At 36.8% G+C, this 21,710-nt stretch overlaps 1 protein-coding gene across 2 annotated transcripts in view; it reads right to left on the minus strand.

The window, feature by feature from the left end:
• The window catches only part of mctp2b (multiple C2 domains, transmembrane 2b), a 44,607-nt gene extending 24,811 nt beyond the window's left edge, over positions 1 to 19,796 (minus strand). For both annotated transcript variants that reach the window (XM_065294201.2, XM_065294200.2), the window contains exons 1-3: positions 19,680 to 19,796; positions 5,399 to 5,944; positions 140 to 260 (exon numbers count right to left, since the gene is read on the minus strand). In XM_065294201.2, coding sequence (XP_065150273.1) covers positions 140 to 260; positions 5,399 to 5,884 — 607 coding nt within the window. In that variant the 5' untranslated portion in view covers positions 5,885 to 5,944; positions 19,680 to 19,796. The remainder of the gene's footprint in view (positions 1 to 139; positions 261 to 5,398; positions 5,945 to 19,679) is intronic.
• Positions 19,797 to 21,710: the final 1,914 nt, after the last annotated feature.

The following is a 21,710-nucleotide window of genomic DNA, read 5'->3' on the forward strand; positions in this document are numbered from 1 at the left end:
TCCAAGTTTCTACGGGGCTATTTGTACCTGCATATTTATCTTCTGGGTTCACCTTAACAAACAGTCGATTACACACTGACCATTAATCGTAATTTAAATGTCTATTGGGTTTCAGGGTGTGGTTTGATCTGACACTTACCACATCGATCTCGTATGACCAGACCACGTCCCTCTTTTAGGCATATGGTGAGCAGGTACGATCTCTGACGCTCTCGCTGATTCTCACCCACAACAGGCGTCCCCGGCCTCATGTCCACAATCTGCAAATAAAATAATACATAATTTTGTATGTATCTGTTTTTCTTGATTGATATTTAAGGCATTTTGCATTTTAAGGCATTATTATTCACTCAAAACCTAAAATCTACCATTGAGTCTCATCAAACTGTCAAGATAAAACCGTGGTCTGACACATATTAAGAGTCATCTATGAGGACTCTTGGATGGTCAAACAGCAAACCTTGCCACAATAACATTGAGATGCACTGTATGGACATTTTAAATACCCCAGCAAGCAATAGTCGTCATTTCCCTTTCTAGGTTAACTATAGACCTGATATTAGTTACTCACTTCCAGCCAAATTAAACTTGAATGATGTCATTTTTGTCAAAATAACTTGCAAGATATATCATCATGTGAGCAAAGTCAACAGTGACTACAAGTTGTTTGCTTTCATTGAAGGTTATATCAGGTTAGACGTCTATTCAATTTTCACTGACAGCCCTCGTTTTAGCCTAGACGTCTGGACGGTGTTTGGACGTCTATTAGACGTCTTTTAAACGCAAAATTGCTGGCAGAAGCCTTCTTCACAAAACAAAGCAGCACAAACACATCAAACAAACTTCAACGTACATTTTTACGTTCGTTGTCCTGCAGGGAGAACGTCTCCAAACCATTTCTGTTCACTAGTGGCTTCTGTTCTCCCAAAACCAAACAAAAACAACAAATGATCGTACCGATATCATCAGAAACGGCAGTAATTTACAAACTACAGTAGTGGTGTAAGTTATTTCCTCTTGATAAAATCCTCTGAATAGTTTTATTGACCAGCTGGCTACACTTTGTCATGGTAACTGGTCATTTTCTATAATAACGTCGATAGCCGTCGGCCTTAATATCTTTATTAAAAATTCCTTAGCTGCAGGGAAGATAAACACTTCATGAAGTCATTTGCAAGCAACAAAGAGGAATTCAACAGTATTTTAAAGTACGAAGGAAATTTAAAAGAGCAAAAACAGTCCTGTTTTTACATGACTTTACCTTTGGTGGGGCAAATATAAAGCATAGATCACCTCGTAAGCCTCTTAAGATCATTTTACAGTAAGTTGCTGTATAATTTGTTTAGTTAAAAAAGCCTCAGTGAGTCAGCCAGTGTAAGGTTTCCAAAACCAACACAAACGCAAAGTTAATCTTTTTTCCATATCAGGTCAGGTGATTAACTGTTTAAGGTCTTACAAATCACCTGAATCACTTTGAATACTCGGCAGTTTACTCACCCAAAAACATACGGTATCAATCACACAGTGTCCACTAAGTAGTGCCCATATGAAACCATATAAATCTCCACTAAAACAAAAACCACCAAGATTAAAAACACAAATAAAAGCAGACTTATCGAACAAACACGCCGTCCATCTTCAAGTGACCACGGGATCTATATTTGTGTGGTAAAACAACGATTACTGTACTGTGAAGGTAGCATGACACTTCCCGAACAATCATTTGCATTTTAAACAAATAGAGAAGCGCCTGCATGTTCTACATGATACCGATTACCACATACTACTGTTCATAAATGTTATGGCAAGTTCCTGCAGCGGTGACTTTGTCAGAGGAACTAAATTACACAATAAGCAATGATGTTGTTCCCCTGAAGGTAAATACACAAAATAGAGGATCTGTTTCATTTTATAAGTTTACGCAAACTTTGCTAAGTCTTCGGCCACCGCCAGCTTTGTTGTTTTTGCAAAGTTTTATGGCCATCCATATAAATTGTTGCCCTCAAGATACAAACAGAAAATACAGGAAATATGTATACAACATGTTCTTCTTCTAATTAAAGTCAGTATTTAGTGTTGATCTCTCTTGGCACTAAACACTTCTTGAACTCTTTTGAGGAGATTGAAGTCCTAAAGTATTTGATTAGAATTTGAAAACCGGATTTTATTTAATTTTGGTTTAAGCGAGCGTAAGTCCTGCTTTTAAGTGTAATGCTGCGTTCACACCAACCGCGAAAAAAGCGTCTGGCGCATTTGATTTTAATGTTTAGTAAAGTTTGCGCAAATTGAGCGTCTGACGCGAATGGTGTTTTTTGTTTGACGTGAATTTGCGTTTGACGGCCAAGTTGAAAATTTTGAACTTTGACGTAAATTTGCGCTGCGATAACCAATCAGGAGCCGGGATATAGCACCTGTAGTTGGTGTGCTGGAGGGTGATCCTCGCTCCAACGCAGGACAACAGATCATCAAATTGGGTGCGATACAGGTGGAAGATCCGCTGAAAGCGGCCGTTATCTCGCAGCTCCTGGAGCAAAGTACGCCTACGGACATGCGCGTAATTTGCACGGGGGTTACGCAAAAATCAAATCCAGCTAATATACCCCCCCAATGTAATCACATCATTCAGATTAAAATAAATATGAAATATTCAGAATGAACACTTTTGTTCGTTTTCTTTATTCATTTCATTTGCCAGCATTAAAGATAGTATTATATTTCAAATTATCTGTAATGTACCCCCCCCCTGCCCACCGCACCGACTACTTGGTATTACCCGACCCGCTTTCTCTACCAAGTTTATTCACTATTTTGCGCATGCGCAGTGGCTGGGATGAATGGTTGGAGAAAGCTGATGGTGCATTATGAAAAGGACACTGAAAGGCAGCCAGTCGAGCCAGACAACGATTTTTCAAAAGAGGAAAAATCCTGACCAAACGGAGGTACACACGCGCGAACACGCGGTGAACAGTGCTATTTTTAGCCTTTCATTGATAACACTAAAGCTGATCTCCGTAGTTTCATTTTGAAAGCTTGAGAAAGTTGCGCAATCCTATTTCATCAATTGAGCTGAAAATTCAGAGAAAGCTCTAACCTATACACGGAAAAAACACTGTGCAGTATGTTTACTTGCTAAACAAGCAGTGGACTCTGACATTATATTAGTTTGCGTCCATTTAAACTCATAATTACTCCCGCTCGCGTTTGAATGACAGCAGAGAGACTCGCCCACCGTCTCGACAGACCGCCCCCTCACAGTATTCAGGACAGAAGCGGTCGAAAGTGCACAAAAGAGACGGATTTAAATACCAGGTGTAAACGTAATGTGTCTCTCTCGTCCACTTGTAATCCGATAGATGAAAACACATCTTAATACCAAGTGTAAACAGCCCCCAGGTTACGCACAACTATGACACAGCAGAGGCTGAATCATGTTGCATTGTCATATCCATCAGGACAAACTGGACCTCTTAACTAAGAAGTCAGTGTGTGCACAGTTCATTTCTTTTACACAGAGACGTAAACAGGTGTTTGGTGCATTTATCTGAATGATATGTGTGTTAAGTTGTAATACATTTGCTGCATGTAGGTGCCAATACAGTGATGGAATTGATTAATCTTTAAGTTCTTGTTTCTTTTTTGATAAAATATTGAACACACACAAAAAATCAATTAAGTGGAAGCTGCCACTGCTGGCTAGTGCTTAAACACTTAATTTAACTACTGTGTCATTATGGCATAAATAGTCAAGTGAACAGCTGCATTTACGTTAAGTAATCAAAATCAGTAAAGGTATTACAATGTATTTCTAATACAGGAACGGCAAATTAGCATGTTACCTTTTACACAAGAAAATTATTCAATAAATAAATAAATATGCCGCGAGTTTAACCCCCCCAATGGTAGACCCAAAGTTACGCCCTTGCCTACAGAGGACCCAAGTACAGCGACGCTGACCCCTACGCCGCTGTTGTGCTTTCTAGAGCAAATACGAAGCGGTAACTGTCTCGATGAATGCTCGATCAACATCAGCCATCTTGCAAACAGACAACTGCCTAGCACTTGCCCCTCCCACAAGAAGCGGATTAGGACGCACGTCAATTTTTGCTTTAAATGCTTGCTTTTTATGCGCGTCTTTTTCACTCTAGATGCGCGAATGCATTCAAAATGTTCAAGCGGCAAACTAGACATGTTAGACGCAAATTTGACACGCTATTCGTGGTTGGTGTGAATTCAGCATAAGGGGAGTTCACACTAAGTACTTGACACTTTAGCTTATAATTTAAATCAGTTTTTTAATACTGCATACAAATTTTTTGTATTATTTGATTGGGGTATAAAAACATACCAAAAAATAATTACCTGGCTATGGCCAAAACCAACAAAGGTTATTCACCTGCATGAAGTTGGTCACCAACGGAAAACATCTGCAAAATTGCGTCAATCGTTTGTCTGCTTTTTTGCGTTGGTTTTTATTAAAGTGCACCTATTTTATTATTTTAGTTATTTTTGTGTATTTGGTATAATACAATGTATTTGTGTGATTTACGGTTAAAAAACACATTATTTTCCACATACCACACATTTTTGTAGTTTTAGAAACCCTGTCTCTAAAAACACTGAAGCAGCACAAACACACTTTTTATGGCACAGACGAAGCACAATCAAACAAGAATATTTTAGGTGAACATGTGCATGCAGAAGGGCTTATTGCCGCCATCGCCTTAATTCAATGTCAAATATTATAAAAAGCAAACAAACATGACAAAACTTTTACCGGCACAAACAGAGCATAAACGATTGAGACTATTTTGCCGACGTTTTGCACTGGGTGGGGGACCGCATTCAGGATGGTGGGCTAACAATGTAGTAAGTCCAGATCAAGGTAAATAAATGCAAAATACAGTACTGCCATTATTTAGACCAGTGGTTACCAAACTTTTAATTTAGCATAATTTATCCTGGGATCCACCAACATATTTTTAAATGAAAAATACTCTTTTAAAACTCTTTTACAATTGAGTAGATGTTATACTCCTTGTCATTTTATAATGAAATGTAAGTTTAATTAAAATATAAAAATAATGTATTATTTTCCAATCAAAATCATTTTCATTGCTAGTCACTAATTAGACTAAAACATCAAAGCGACTTTGCGCAACCCACATTATCCCACAAGTGGGTCCTGACCCACATTTCAAAAAACCCAGATTTAGACAATAAATCAAAAATGCACATATCTATAGACTAGTTAAATATTTCCTTGAATTTATTTTAAGAAAAATAAACTTGCAACGATGGATGTACTACAGAAATAATACACTTTACAGCTTAAATTTAACATGAGAATTTTCTTTCTGAGTTTAATCGTAAAAAAAGTCACTATAAAGATCAACATTACCTCTGTCACACTTCCTGAAGAAGGATCTTGTGTGTCCTCTGGTTTTAGTTCCTGCACCATCTCTTCTGTAGCCTCATAGAAGTCCTGCTCCTCATGTGTACTATCAGAGAGTGAGTCCTGCGACGGCCAGCTCGTGGAGTCCACCAGCATGTTCAGCGAATCGGTAATCCCTGTGACGGCCCCTCTTCTGTGCACTTTCATGTTGGGAGGGGTGGTTGGGCTGCTGTAGCATGCGGAGAAAGCCCCGAGGTTGGCAGTCTGCTTGCGTGGTTGGCTTAAGGGTGAGGATTTCAGACGGAAGGAGTGGCTTAAGGGGGAGGACAACCGACCCTTCTGAGGGACATCGGTTTTTATCCGCTGGTCCAACAGACGCTCCTCCCTCACGTCCGGCTTGTTTGGGTTTTTCTCACTGCTAACCCGTGAAGATGATCGCAAGAGTTTGGCTTTTTGGCGCAGAGTTGCAATCACAGACTTTTTTTCCTCCATCAAAGGGATATAAGTGAATTCGCAAGTCGGTCGTACAGGCCTCTCTCTCACACACTAGACCTGCAGTGACAATAAGAGAAAATAAATGAAATATTTTTGGATTTATGCACTTCTGTGTAATTTGAAATACGTTTTTCCTGGTACATATATCGCTGCATCTTTCGATTGGAGTGTCCACTAGAGGCGCTTGTTTTTTCTCCATTTTAATGAATAAAATACATGAACGTCTTGCTTCTTTATAAATAGATCACACTATGCAAGTAAAATGCTTTGTAAATGTTAGATTAACTAACACCCAAATTCATATCTCGGTAATAAATGTTTGGATGCATGTGTATCAAATTTATTAAAACAGCGCATGAAGAAAATGTAATTCAAAAATAAGGTTTTCCTTCCGGTGTATAAATAAACACCTGCACAACATGTGAGCTTCTTACGTCAAAACTTAGTGTACATTTCTGGCAGAGCTTCTGTTGCAAAGAAAAGAGGGTCGTGTCAGACCATAACGATATAGACGCTATTGTCTCGCCTGTATCCCGCTGGGAAACAATACATATATACCACCCAGCCCTAACTGGACCAAGCAGTTGACAAGTTTTCCAGCTGCTGGGGACCTGGCTGGACAGGTACATCTTGTTTGTTTGATTATTGTTGAATCCTGATAATTTACTCACCCCCATGTCATCCAAGATGTTTATGTCTTTCATTGTTCAGTCGAAAAGAAATTAAGCTTTTTGGAGAAAACTTCCCAGGATTTTCTCCATAAAGTGGACCTCAACAGTTTCAATGCAGCTTCAAATGGCTCTAAACGATCCCAACCAAGGCATAACCCTGCTGAAAAAAACAGCATACCAGCAAGACCAGCATATGTTGTGTTTTGGTGCTGGTTTGCTTGTGAACACCAGCATCAAACCAGCATCAGCACCAGCTAAACCAGCAACAAACCAGCATTAACACCAGCTAAACCAGTATTAGCACCAGCATCCCATGCTGGTCATACCAGCATATGTTGTGTTTTGGTGCTGGTATGCTGTGACCACCAGCTAAACCAGCATAGACCAGCATAATTCCCATGCTGGTCCATTGTGGTTTGATGCTGGTTTTTTCAGTAGGGAAGGGTCTTATCTAGCAAAACAATTGTCATTTTTGCTGAAAAAATAACAAATATTTAATTTTAAACCAGAACATCTCGATTTGTACTAGCCGTGTGACGCGCCAGTGCAACCTTACGTATTACGTAATCAAAGGTCACATGTTACATATGTGAAACGCACACTTACGGATCATTTTACATAATAAACTGACACAAAGACATTAATTAGTATCATTCAACATACAACAATGTCAGAATGGTCCTTTTTCTTCACACTTGTCTTGTAGCGATAGTTTCACATACGTCACATGTGACCTTTCGACAGGATGGCGTAATACGTAAGGTCACGCTGCCGCATTACAAGGCTAGTGCAAGATGAGTAGTTGTGGTTACAAAGTTTTTCTTTTTTTGGGGGAGCCTTCGTTTAGGGCCCTTTGAAGCTACATTGAAACTGCAACTTTAAACTTCATTTAAAGTCCACTATATGGAGAAAAATCCTGGAATGTTTTCCCTAAAAAACTATATTCATGGTGAAAATTGGTTAATCCATACACAAGTTAATCCATAACAGGTAACTAGGGCTGGGACAACGCGTCGACGTAAAAAAATAGGTCGACGCAAAATATGCGCGTCGATTCGTCAGACCCAAAAAGTCGGCGCCGTAGAGTAGTAGCAACGCGAGTGGCTCCAGTCCACGCCGGCTTCATAGGCTTCACAGCAAGTGTGAGCAGTGTGTAAGCGGCGCATGTTTTTTCAGCGCCCATGTTAACAAGCATGCACCCTGCCGCATGAGCAGCGCGAGCTTGCGGCTCTGTAGCAACAGTACTGCAATCGTTTCTACGTCGGTTCTGCTGCGCTGCTCAAGCTCATTTAAAGTGAAAGTGCTTTGCTTATGGTTTAAATGCTCGTGGATTGACGCGAAAGAGTGTCATTTTACCATAAAATCATGAATGTGATGCCGTGTTTTAAACAGTCATGACTTTGAGCAATTTAACAAAAAGCAATGAAATATGTAAAAACACACTGTTGCCAGAAGACTGCGCTTTCATTCACTCTCTGTACACCAGGAAATGAGTCCTCATCTATCTTAATAAACTTAAAGCAGACATATCATGCTTTTAAATCTGTCCTTTTTACATATAAATCATCTATTTGTGGTCTATATAAAGCGAAACTGCAATGCTTGGGTCTGAATTCCTCATTATTATAGCCCCACAGGCCCCCTTTCTACCCCTTTTCTGATGTACATTTAAGAGCAACTTGTTTTGGTACTGTCTTTTTAAATGCACGTCATACCCTGCCCCCTCTCCAGGTTGCAGAGGTGACACTCGGTTAAACTCCACCTCGTTCAGCCATTTTTGTAGTTTTATAGCAGAGATACGATTATCTAGCGGCACAGAAACTTTTTATTCACTCGTTATTCACAAAATGTCAACAACAGAAGACTTGTTCATCCAGCCTTACATGTTCGCGCCAGAGTCGTAAAATGGAGCGAGATGAAAATGAAGACGACGAACCTGCAGAACAACGTTTTCATATGGAGGTATCGCAATGGTGTGTTAATGCCGGCTGTCTTATTTCAGAATATTAACAATTATAAAGTTGACTATTATTCTTAGTTAATTGTAAGTTGTTGTAATATGCTATAACTTAATCCCTGGTTGATGACCACATGCGACATCCACAGGCTGCAGCCTTCGGATTGAGAAACAGCACTGCTAAACCATGACCACCGTGTACTTTACTGTTTTTAAAGTTATTTACAGCTTACCGAAGTGCTCTGCTCGTCGTCTCCAAAGATAGAAGTAATTGACCCCTCAATCAGACGAAGTCTATCGGCAAATCCTACTTTATACTGGTGGAGGTTGGTGAAATAGTTATCCTTGAAGTGCTTCGCACACTAAAAAATGACATTTCCGTGAAAAATAAAACTCAACCAGGCACAGGTTCAACAACCGAACATTTTGATTTACTCTCTCGTAACTTCTGCATCCTTGAGCTTGGACTACAATATCGCAGCGAGAAATTGAAAATGGCGGATTGCTCGTAGTGTTGGGCTGGAAGTCGATGTCCTTATTTAGCAGTTCCGCTGCAAATACTGTGACGTAATTGTTCAAAAAACGTAATAGATAATAGAAAAATCAGAACAGGTTGGAAAATATGACCAAAACAGAATATAAAGATATCAACAAAGCACCTGAAGAGACTAATTTCAACTTTTATGTACTTTTAAACACTACAAATATACAACAAAATGCATTTAAGAGCTAAGAAAGTGGATTTAGCATGATATGTCTCCTTTAAGAGAAACAGATTGAATAATATATGTGCTTCTTAAGTCTATTTGTGTTTATATCTTTCATTAAATGGACTAGAACAGCACGAAAACAATGTGGATTAAACAAATCAAGTTACAAAAATTACACTGTGTGACCATCAAAAGGCACATTGAAGAGGTTTTGCTCATAAATGCATGCAAAATAAAGTAATTTGAACTTGAGATTTTTATACTGTTACTAAACTGCACAGTATGAGCTGCAAACGCTTTATTAAATGCTACCTCTGACTAAGAATGCATTATTTTGCACCATTTTGAAATTTCAAGAGCAATCAACATATATTGAAATGTTTACATTCAGATATGTAAATCAACATGTATAAATTGCTATTAGTTAATTAATGGGGAGATAATCGAGAATCGAATCGAATCGGACTGATAAAATGAATCGTTAGATTAATCGATGCATCGAAAAAAGAATCGCTAGATTAATCGTTTAAAAAATAATCGTTTATCCCAGCCCTACAGGTAACGTGTTGGGGGAGTGGCATTTTGGCATCTCCAATTCACCTAACCTGCACGTTTTTGGCATGTAAAAGGAAACCGGAATGCCATAGTTAACCCATGCTGACACAGACAGAACATGGAAACTTCACACAGGATGGCATGGCCTACAAGCTACTAATCCATTATGTCAACCATCTAAACCACTTCAAGCTACCTAATGACCAGCTTGAACTCCAAAACACAGATACCATTTTAAGTTCTTTTTTAAAAAGTCCATCTTCTGTCAAGTGCACATGCAAACCAGTTCATGTGAAGCAAGAAATTCAATCGCTGAAGGTTTACACTGGCATGCGTGTACATGTTCTTAAAGTCAGATGACAAATATTTTCAGAAGGAAACTCTGATGCATATGTCAAGATAAATTTGTGTTTTAACTTTTACTTACAAAAAATCATAAAGTCAAATGCTGTACTTACTGTGTGCTCTTTGTCATTATATATTTGCACGGAAATGTCTTGTGTTTGGCTAACACATCAACATACTATGAAATGCAGTTTATTGTCTACATTTGCTCTTTAATTTCAATTGTTTTATTCAAATAACATTGCAATACATAGATTTATTGCAGTCACAGATAACTTATTTACTCATGTCTTGGACAATGTCCAAAACTGCTACTAAAATAATAACGGCTACAATAAATTTTAAATTACATGAACTTTGCACTATTATCCTACAATGAATATTCTAATTGTGTAAATGTCTAGACATTAAACTTTTCTGCCCTATTCATATATTTTTTGCCCCTCTTTTCCTTATCTCTTTTCCCTCTTTTATGAGATGCCTTGTTCTCTTTGAATTACATTGAAAATCCAATAAAATAATAATAAAAAAATACATGAACTTTTTTAGATCAATTTAGACAAAATTTAACATAAAATGTCAATATAAATATGACACCAGCAAAGTGCATTATTAGATTACATAGTGATCTACTGTATGCTTTTCTTCAAAATGTAGTACTTTATAATCCAATACTCTTGACACTATTAGTAGCAAATATTCGCTTCATCCAAACGTGAAGCGAATCTTTACAAAATTCGCACAAAAAGAAAAACAAACAAATGTGCATTATGTCCATATTTCCATCCAGTTTTTCGAGCGAATGACGCTGGTATTGGTAATAGGGTTGCAAAGAGGCGGAACGTTTCCGATAAATTTCCGAAAATATTCCAAATTGAAAACATAACAGGAATTTATGGGAATTATTTAGAAAATGTAGGAAATTTGTATAAATTATATCATATACAAACATAAATAAACATTTTGTTTGGTCATAAGCAGACATGCATGCAAGGTAATACAAATGACGTCTTGACTGATTTAATTGTAAGTACTTTAATTGTTTGTTTGTGTTTTCGTTGTAATTGTAACTGAATGCTGTGCACAGAAGAAGGAATGAAGAATTTTTGAGGCAGGCACTAGCAGCAAGGGCATTACAACAACGTTAAGCCCCATTTATGGCAAAGACAACATGCTTGTTTGACTTCATGCGGTGCCGCAAGAATCGACAGGCGGATAACGTTAACATACAGAGAAATCATACAGAGAAGTCTAATCTTGTGGCGCCACATGAAGTTGAACAAACCTAACGTCAGAATTTATTCGGCAAATGCATTTACATCTTTAATTATTCGCATTTACTCTTTTTCGAACAAAAACCTCAAGCGAGCTTAAAAACTTTTTTGCAAATTAAGGGATTTTTATTTTAAATTTGGTGTTTCTATTACTAAATTGTATGCGATACTTCAAATGAGCATAAAATCTGGATGATGGAAACCCAGTCTGTCTGGTGTCAGATTCAGTATGACTGTATTTGGGGTGGCTCAGTTTCCTCCTACAGGCCAAAAAAGGTTAGTTGAATTGAAGATGCCTTATTGTCTCTCCCCCAACGTGTGTATAGATCAACTTGTATATGGATTAACCAGTTCTGGCCATGAATATAGCCATAGATGCTGAAATGGCGCTAAGAATAAACAAACAAACATGACTGTATTTTGTTGAGGGCGGACAGCATCAGGATATAAAACCGTCTGGGTACATTAAACATTCAGAAGTGGCCAAACAGCTGCTGGGCTTAAGTAAATGTATTGATTATTTTAGCTGGTCTGGAGCTGTAATGTAGACACTCAATTAAATTCAAGTTTATGACAATAAAGCGTTTACAATTTTGCATTTCTCCCTAGCAGCTTTATAGTAAATACATAATAATAAAGAAACTAAAAGCTTAAAAAATGAAATTATATACAGAGTATACAAAATACTTCCCGAGTGAATAAATCAATGAAGAACATATAAGTTATAAGACTATCATAATGTATTGTACTGTACTGTCATTCTATACTCAAGATCAATGGTGTCAACTAAGTACTGACGTCTTCAAATTGATTTTTCATTTGTTTTTAAACAGGTGTAACACCTGTGAAACGCCTAAACCACAATAGCAGCACACAGCTGATCCCATGTCTTTGTGAGTTGGCATAATGTGATCTTACAGCTATTTCCTGCTAATGAACTAAAGACATAAAGTTCATACCAGATTCATTATTTGTGATTTAATTTTATTGCTCGTATTCAGGGTTTGGGACTTGCACGAACCCTTAACCCTAAATGCTAAATTCAGTGCTGAATCATCACAAATAAATCCTCCAATTCTGCAGCTGATGTGCAGTTGCTTGCTATCTACGGGTTTAGATATCATAGAGAATTTGTGGTGGATGTTATCGCTGAGCAACCACCAAGCTCATCCAAACATTGACAAGTTTTGCACATGCACAACACAAATTTACTTTAGAAAACAGATATAATTATGATTAGACAGCTAAAGATCATTATCATCGATGTGCTAATGTTCACACATGGTAGTTGAGGTCTGACGTAGAAGACTATTTCTTGAAACTCCACCAACACTGAGGAAATGGACCAGAGAGAGTAAAACATTGAAAATGAAACATTTGAGCTGCAACCTCAAAATATCTCTCCCTCTCTCTCTCTCTCTCTCTCTCTCTCTCTCTCATTATCATTATGGATGCACCAATATATCAGCCTATAATCGGTATCAGCAGATAAAGCACTTTTTCATCGCAACATAATACTTTGAAGTAAATAGCAAAACAATATGTATATATTGGTAGATGTCATTCTAAGTAATCGAATATCGGGAAACAGGAGGCACCTGGGCTAAATTTCAAGTGTTGTTGCAAAGGGACTATATACGTATGCCCAGGGGTCTCATGCACCAATTTTTTCCTAGGGGGCACAGTGTAATCATAATTATTAATGCCCATTAAAGAGCACCAGTGGTCTGATTCACGATTTTACATTTCCGTTGGTGTGTAGGTGTTTATGCTAACGATATGCAAAAAGTACAAACCTAATGTAACCTAAATGTAAACAATGACGCGGGTTATCGTCTCCTACGTAAATCTCTTTTCTCAGACTATAACAAACACATGGATTGATAGATATTCATGTAATGCTGTAATTTTTCATTTATTTTCACATTTCAATTTAAATGTATTAAACGCATGCAACTTTAAAAAAAACTATCTTATAAAAAATTTAAATATACATTTATATAACAAAATGCAGCACCAGCAGCATTGAGTGCGTTTACATGCACAGTCTTACGCCGATTATGCTCAATAAACTGATAACACGTGGGGTCATGTAAACGTGTAAAGCGGTTTTCTTTAATCGGGGAAAGCCCATAAACAACGTAAGCAAAAACCGATCGGCACAGGTAGTTTTTTGCTCATTACGCCGATTTCACGTGGCATGTAAACACCTTAACCGGCTTTCTCACGGTTTTGTCCATGTGCGCATGTCTCCGCGTATAAAAGATAAACGTCACACGCGGAAATAAGCGCAAGGTAACGCATAAAAGTCTCCGCTCGACTAAAGCAGTTGGCAGAGAAACTGTGAAAATAAAAGCTTATGTTACATTTACAGGTTCTGCAGACACAAGAAGAGATACAACAGTACAGCTTAAGACAGATATGTCGTTGACTGTTTGATCGACTATTGTGTACTATGGTGACGTCACTGCCTGCGAGAAAACTGATAATTCTTCAAATCCCATGTAAACGCAGTTGTCTGCATAGCCGGCTTACTGATTTGCGTGTAAACGCATGAAAAAATTTTCTGTAATAAGCAGATTTTTGATAGTTATCCGCTTATTCTGTGCATGTAAACGTACTCATTGTGTCCACGACCCTGCACAATGATGGCACAAAGTGCTGCTCAGGGTTTGTATAATTCATTAATAATTAATTGCGCCCAGAATGAAAAACGTGATTAAAACAGCGAAAATGTCAGTGAAGTGAAGAACTGCTCATATTTTTCCTATAAAACTTAGTAACAAATGAAAAGATGCTTCATTTATTTTGAGGTTGCATGCAAAATGCCAAAATGTTTGAATGAGCATGACGCCTCTGCTTATGCCAATGTGTTTCAGTTTTTATATATATTTATATACATATATTTATATATGTATTATATTCAATTTTTTACGTTGTCATGATAGGGTACCGAGTGCAGATTAATCCAAATAAATATTTTAAAGGTGCAAAAGAGGATGTTTGTTTTATAAATTTTTGCAATGTTACTTGAAACTGTCTTTATTAACTGATAAAATCCTATTTATTAGGTGAATGGAAAGTAATATTAATATACGTCATCTGTGCACAAGGTAGAGCCTTAAAAACATCAGCCAATCGTTTATGCGATCATCGCATAAACAATTGGTCCTCTGGCTTGTCAATCACAGCCATTAGGTTCCTTGTGAGAGATGTGCGCGCTCCAGTAACTTTACACAGGCGACGCTTACACATAGTTTCGCTTTGTTTTCATTGTCGCTCCTGCTTTCCTCCTTGAATTTGCACCATGGCAGAGAAGAAACCCGGAGGAGGACGCAAAAGAAAGACTTTTTCGAAGTCGCTGAAAAGAAGAGAAAATTGTCAGAAGAACGTAATCTAACAAGATTCGTTCTTGGAGAAACATTTTAACGCCATAGAGCAATGAAGGAACAGAGAGGTGTCAAGACAGACGCGCAGTTCCCAAAAATTCTTATTAAAAAAAAATTCTTGTTGTACTGTTATTCAGGTATATCGACGTTGTTCTTGTTCTTGTAGTTGTAAGGCAGTGACCAGTTATGCTAGTTGAAATGGGAGTAGCGTCGACTGAGCTAACATTACGTCTTATGTGTTTATTATCATATCATTTCACATAATGAATCCACATCATATGCCGGTGGTAAACAAACACTCGTGCACGAGTTTCGGGAGGCGTTCCCTAGAAAATAGCTGTGAAGAAGGGGGGCTGTTCTTACGCATGCACTCATTTCAAAAGCTCAGTAAACATCCTCTTTTGCGCCTTTAATTATTTAATTTTTAGTAGCAGGCTGCCACTTTGTAAGTAAAGGGGGTCTTAATACTTTCTGTATAATTTCTGAAAGCCAATACTGTGTCATCTGATTTTGTGTTTTAATACTGTGAACATTTACTGAAGATCAGCTCATGTTGAAGGTGTTATAAATGACGGTTTATAATTACAGGATATGAGCTCACATGTGAAGTAAAGTCAAACTCTGTCATGATAATTCAACCATGCAGCACTGCAAATCTTAATGCATCTTCCTCTGCAGTCTGAGCCATTATCTGAGACTGCTGGACTAAAGCCAGTAACCCATTCTCTTAGAGGAAATCAATGGCTGAGTAAATATCACACTCGGGTTTCGAGTGATAGCACAGCAACTAAATATACCCCACCACCACTTTATAACATCTCTATTCTTCTTTCAGGACAGAATCAAACCCACTAAAAACAGAAGAACATTTCGAGTTTCCCATGTTGTCATTCAGTGTAAACCAATTTACTTTCTGTCACTGTTTGTCATCAGAGAAGAAACTTTGAGGAACTATGAACAGAAAATCAAATCTCTATTTCACACATTTTTATACATTTCCAATATGACACAATCGGACGTTCGTTTTCATTTAGTGTAGTGAAAACAAAACAAGAAAGGATAGTTCAGCCAAAAATAAAAAACCCCTCATGATTGACTCAAACCATTACGCCCTTGGAGCCATTCTCGATGTTTATGATTAGAGTAATATAAAAAAAATCCACTGGCTGTTCCAAGCTTTATAATGGTAATAAATGGTGCATTTGATTTAAAGGCCAAAAAAGCCCTCCATACTACACAGAAATAATCCACTCGGCTACAGTAGGTTAATAAAGGCCTACTTATGCAATGTTGTAAGAAAAATATCAATATTTAAAACTTTACAAAGTATAGTAACTATCTTCCAATAACAACTATCTCGTCTCATCTCCACTACGTCTGGTACGCTACGTCCAACGTAGTGTTGGGCCAATAAAGCAGCTTGTTGATGCTTGCAATGCTTCTCAATGAATAATGGTGAGTACATCCAAAATCCAGAGGGCGCTCTTGTGCTCAATATGCGCCGCAGAAGAATAACCATTTCCAAATACGCATCTCCATGAAATGGCTATAAGCATATACTGTATTTATATCGCTGTTCTTCAAACCTTTTCAGGTATTTTCATGATAATAAAGAATATTTTTAATGATTGTGCCTTGCTTTCGCGGCTTTACTTCCTGCTCACTACTGCGCAGGACTGGTCCCAAAATCGCTACTGTGCAGACTCAAGACCCAAGACGTCAGCACCGTATCAGGACACTGACGGCTTCACTTTTCACCAATGGAAGAGAGCGAACGTGCGTCGTCCATCTTTTTTTACAGTCTATGAAACGAACTCACAGTGATTTTAGATTGATAAAGACTTCCTACTGATCTAAAGGTCTTGTAAAGTTTGCATAATATTGGCTGTGCGATTCAGAATTGATATCAGACAGGTATTATTAGTGTGTATCGTCATTTGGGTCAGTGACAAAAACTGTTCGGTAAGATGATAAATTCAAAAATCTTTAAAAAAAATTGTTTTTAAAAACATGCATCAGGTATATTTCAATGCACATAGTGTATTTATGTTGATTTTATGTAATAAAAAATTTACATTTGCACCATTTTTATGAAAGTTTAGACTGAATGGACCTGAAAATGTCAAATGGTGTAACTGGCAATTGAGCCAAAGAATGAGAAATATTAAATATTTTAACCACCTTGATGGCATGTAAGCGTAATTATAAAAAATGATTATAATTTCAAAATATCACACAAAAATAAATTTTATTAGTTATTACAAAATGTACATTTTAATGCGTTTTTGTATTATTTGTCCTGACAAATATTGAAAACAGCTCTGTTTACTAAATAATCTTTGACAAATGTATGTAAAAAAATCATTTTACACAAAACATGATGGTGATTATGTAAAAGATGATTATATTTTATTGCACATTTTTTATTAATATATTTATTTTCATTTAAAAGAAAACACCAATTGACACAGACTGGTTACACCACATTGACATTTTTGCAATTATCCCCCAAATATTCTTTCAAATTGAAATAAAACCAGAATTTTTAGACTTGGTCCTCAAAAAAAGAAAATGCATGTAAGTAATCTTTAAATTTATTTTGAAATGAACCCTTTTACATTTAATTGAACCATACAGACACAAAATAATTAACGTCACGTCATTAACCCATTTATCATCCCATCATTAGTCTACATTAGTAATTCTTAAAGTGTGGTCCGCGGACCACTAGTGGTCTGCCAAACCCCCCCCCCCCAGTGGTCCGCCAAAAGATGACCTAAACTAGGCAAGTGTTTATACAATAGTCATTTATTTAAGTAGATTTTGAATGCACTTGCAAAACTGTGATATCAGTTCTTGCCATTTTGTTTTAATAACAAAATGGATCGGTAGCTAAACCAAAGAGGAGTCAAAATAAAAGATAAACTGAAAGCAGCTAAAATCCACAGATCTATTAGTTTTGTAATGTACTAGTTTTGCCTCATGTGTAAAATCCCTGTAATTTCAGTGATTTTGGACATTAAGGGGAACATTTTTTTTTAGCTTTTTATTGTTACCATAGTTTCAACCATAGACTTCATATACCCACCACCTCAGTTTAAAACGAATGGCTCTTTGGAATGACATTAAGTGGGACTTAGGCTGTTACAGTATGTTTAATTGCACTTTTTTCACATGTGCAGTTTGTTGTTCATATTAAGCTGCAACTCATTTAACATTTACTTTTTCAAATTAAATAAAATTCATATAATAATTTCTGAACATAGTTTTTGACTTGAAACAGTTGCATATTAAACTTAAATTTAGCTTATCCTTCCTATTTTGTTGTTTTTTTGGGGGCGTGTTAGAGTGGGATTCTGTTAGGTGGTCCTCAGAAAAAAATTGGAAGATAAAGTGGTCCTTGGGCTGAAAAAGTTTGAGAAACACTGCTCTAAAGTCATACATTTTCTTACAAATCTTCGCATTAATGGACCTCAGAAGGCCTTACTTAAAGGGATAGTTCACCTTAAAATGAAAATTCTGTCAACATTTACTCATCCTCATGTTGTTCTTAACTTTTTTAACTAATTTTTTTTTCTGATGAACACAAAAGAAGATATTTTAAGAAATGATGGTAAACACACAGCAGGTAGTGACCATTGACTTCCATAGTAGGAATAAAAAAATATGATGGAATTTAATACCGTCAACTGTGTGCTTACCATCGTTTATCAAAATATTTTCTTAGTCATTTATCACAATACTTCCAAAATATGTTTTTCCTACTATGGAAGTCAATGGTCATTATCTGCTTTGTGTTTACCATCATCTCTCAAAATATCTTTAACACACTGGAGTCGTGTGGATTACTTCTGTAAAGGATGGATGGACTTTTTAGCACTTTAAATCAGAAGCACCATTTACTGTCATTATAAAGCTTGGAAGAGCCAGGACATCTCCTAATATAACTGCGATTGTGTTTGTCCGAATAAAGTTAATCATAAACAATGAGGATGGCTTGAGGATTATGTTGATGGTGTCTGAACTATCCCTTTAAAAAATTTAGATTGAAAATAAAGGATGCAATTGAAAAAAACTTTTTTTTGTCTGAATGGTTAAATATGTAAAACGTTTCTTTGCAGTTTATAATACAACAAAAAATAAAAAGGTAAGAAAGAAGCTTTTAAGCATATTTAAAAAGCGTAAGGTAGTGAACAAAACAGTGTAAGAAATCACTTTCAAGCACTTTCTTAAACTGCATATAATGATTAACTTGAGAGTAAATAAAGCTGGCTGTAAAGTTAAGTTAATGGTTAAGGTGGAGCCAAACAAGTTCCTTCATGAATCAAACACATGTACTTCCTATTACTTCCTATGAGTTTGATGGGCATCAGTAAAAATTTTCATTCAGTCAGACTTCCACATGAAGTCAAATGATATGTTATATTGGTAATCTATTGGTCTATCTATTCCTATCTACCTATCTGTCTGTCTACCTAATCTAAGGTATGTATCTATGGGGTTCCCACACCTTTTGACCACGTGGGTACTGAGTGACATTTTAGCATCTCAGGACACTTGTGACAGCTGTCAAACTGAACATACAGACAGAGTCTCTCTCCCATAACACAATGACACTGACAGCCCATTCACCTTCACAAAGGAAGAAAAATCACCCTCTGGGACCAAACATGTGATAATGAAGTTATGTAATTCATATGTCTGTCATAACGTCTGTTGTCAAAGACTTTAAAAAAGTGACAATCGCAAAATTTACCAATGATCAAAACGAACACATGTAGGCTACTTATGGAACTGTCCCAGCACAGACATCATCCAATGTCAACTAATATTTCATTCATTTGAATATATATACAGTTATTTGAATAATTTACTTTATCAGAGGTATTACCTGACGTCCAGACTTTAAACCATTTTCAGAAACACGTCTTCATCGATCACGTCTTGGGAAAACATCTCATATGAACACAGCGGTGCTGCTTGTAACTTCCTATACGAGTGACTGACACGAGTAAAAGTAAAATACCTCAGTTATCGGAAATAAAGCGAGCGGGAGAGGCGCGAATCAAACTTCCGTGTTACTCAGTGGGCGGGACTTGGTGGCCCAGAGCTTCTCTTTAATTGGTCAAGTACGAGGTCTTAATTTTTTTAAATTTACAAATATTAAATAATTCTCATATTAATGCTCTTTATAAAACACTAACATTTAAAGTTTTATGGTTTCTTTATTCAGATGTAAATTAGTAATTAATTTCCCAGAGCTTTGTTAATGGATAGGTGTTGTATCACTTGATAGTTTTCTCAACGCTGGTTTAGATGGACCAACAGTAATTGTTTATTATTATAGGATAGGGCGAATTATACATTATTATATGATTATCGTATATGCATATATAATAAATATATAATTGTATAACAGAAAGGTTAAACGTTTATTTAAAGGTGCCAAAGAATGCATTGAAATAATCAGTTAAATTGTTCCCTGATATCTACATAAAATGTCTGTGGCTTTATTAAGTTTTAAAAAATCCAGAAACGTTTTTACATGTCCATTTACAACCAATAGATTTTCTTTTAGAATGAAATGGTCTATTATTACCTTATTTGAAGGGGTCATGAATAATAATGTTGAGCTCTGATCTGATTTGCTGTTTGTCAGAACAGGTTTTTTGAATAGCTGTATGTGTGTGTAAACAGACCTAATAATCAATTGTTAGGAGATTGTTTATGGACGTTTCTGAGTGGTAAGTTTTTTTTTTTCAGTATAGACATGCAAAACTAACTGTAATGTCAATAGTAGAACTTCAGCCTAAACGCTAGCATATAGCATTAATTAGCATAAACTCAGCAGTCACAATTTTGTTTTTAGCATTGTAACAACATTGTAATTAATTTCATGAGTAATTTAATGTTGGGGCGTACATCTGGACTGTAACGTTGAGATTGTTCTGTTTTTCATCTGTCTTTTTCATGCACAAGGTTTACAGTTGGAGGAAACAATCGTGTTTAAAGGAATAGTCTACTCATTTTCAATATTAAAATGTTATTACCTTAACTAAGAACTGTTGAATCATCCCTCTATCATCTGTGTGTGTGCACGTAAGCGCTGAAGCGCGCTGCGACGCTACGATAGCATTTAGCTTAGCCCCATTCATTCAATGCTGCCATTTAGAGATAAAGTTAGAAGTGACCAAACACATCAACGTTTTTCCTATTTAAGACGAGTAGTTATACGAGCAAGTTTAGTGGTACAAAATAAAACGTAGCGCTTTTCTAAGCGGATTTAAAAGAGGAACTATATTTTATGGCGTAATAGCACTTTTGGGAGTACTTCGACTCGCCTGAAAAGTCCGCTCCCCTTCTCACTCTCATAATGGGAGAGGGAGGGTGTTACTGCGCCAAGTCGAAGTACTCCCAAAAGTGCTATTACGCCATAAAATATAGTTACTGTTTTAAATCCGCTTAGAAAAGCGCTGTGTTTTATTTTGTACCACCAAACTTGCTCGTATAACTACTCGTCTTAAATAGGAAAAACGTTGATGTGTTTGGTCACTTCTAACTTTATCTCTAAATGGTACCATTGAATGAATGGGGCTAAGCTAAATGCTATCGTAGCGTCGCAGCGCGCTCCAGCGCTTACGTGCACACACACAGATGATAGAGGGATGATTCAACAGTTCTTAGTTAAGGTAATAACATATTTTAATATTGAAAATGAGTAGACTATTCCTTTAAGGCTCACAATATGTCATTACCATGTACACGGCTCTTATTACTCATTTATGCCTAGATAAATACATTCTGTGGCACCTTTAAAATGTGGATCAGGGAGGATTCTGATTTCTGAGCCACGAGGCGCCCCCTGGAGGAATAAAACTGTTAATGCGCTGATAATAGTTATTAACTGGTTATATTTGTTGTA

The sequence above is a fragment of the Paramisgurnus dabryanus genome, chromosome 2 (genome assembly GCF_030506205.2).
Source record: "Paramisgurnus dabryanus chromosome 2, PD_genome_1.1, whole genome shotgun sequence".
NCBI lineage: Eukaryota > Metazoa > Chordata > Actinopteri > Cypriniformes > Cobitidae > Paramisgurnus > Paramisgurnus dabryanus.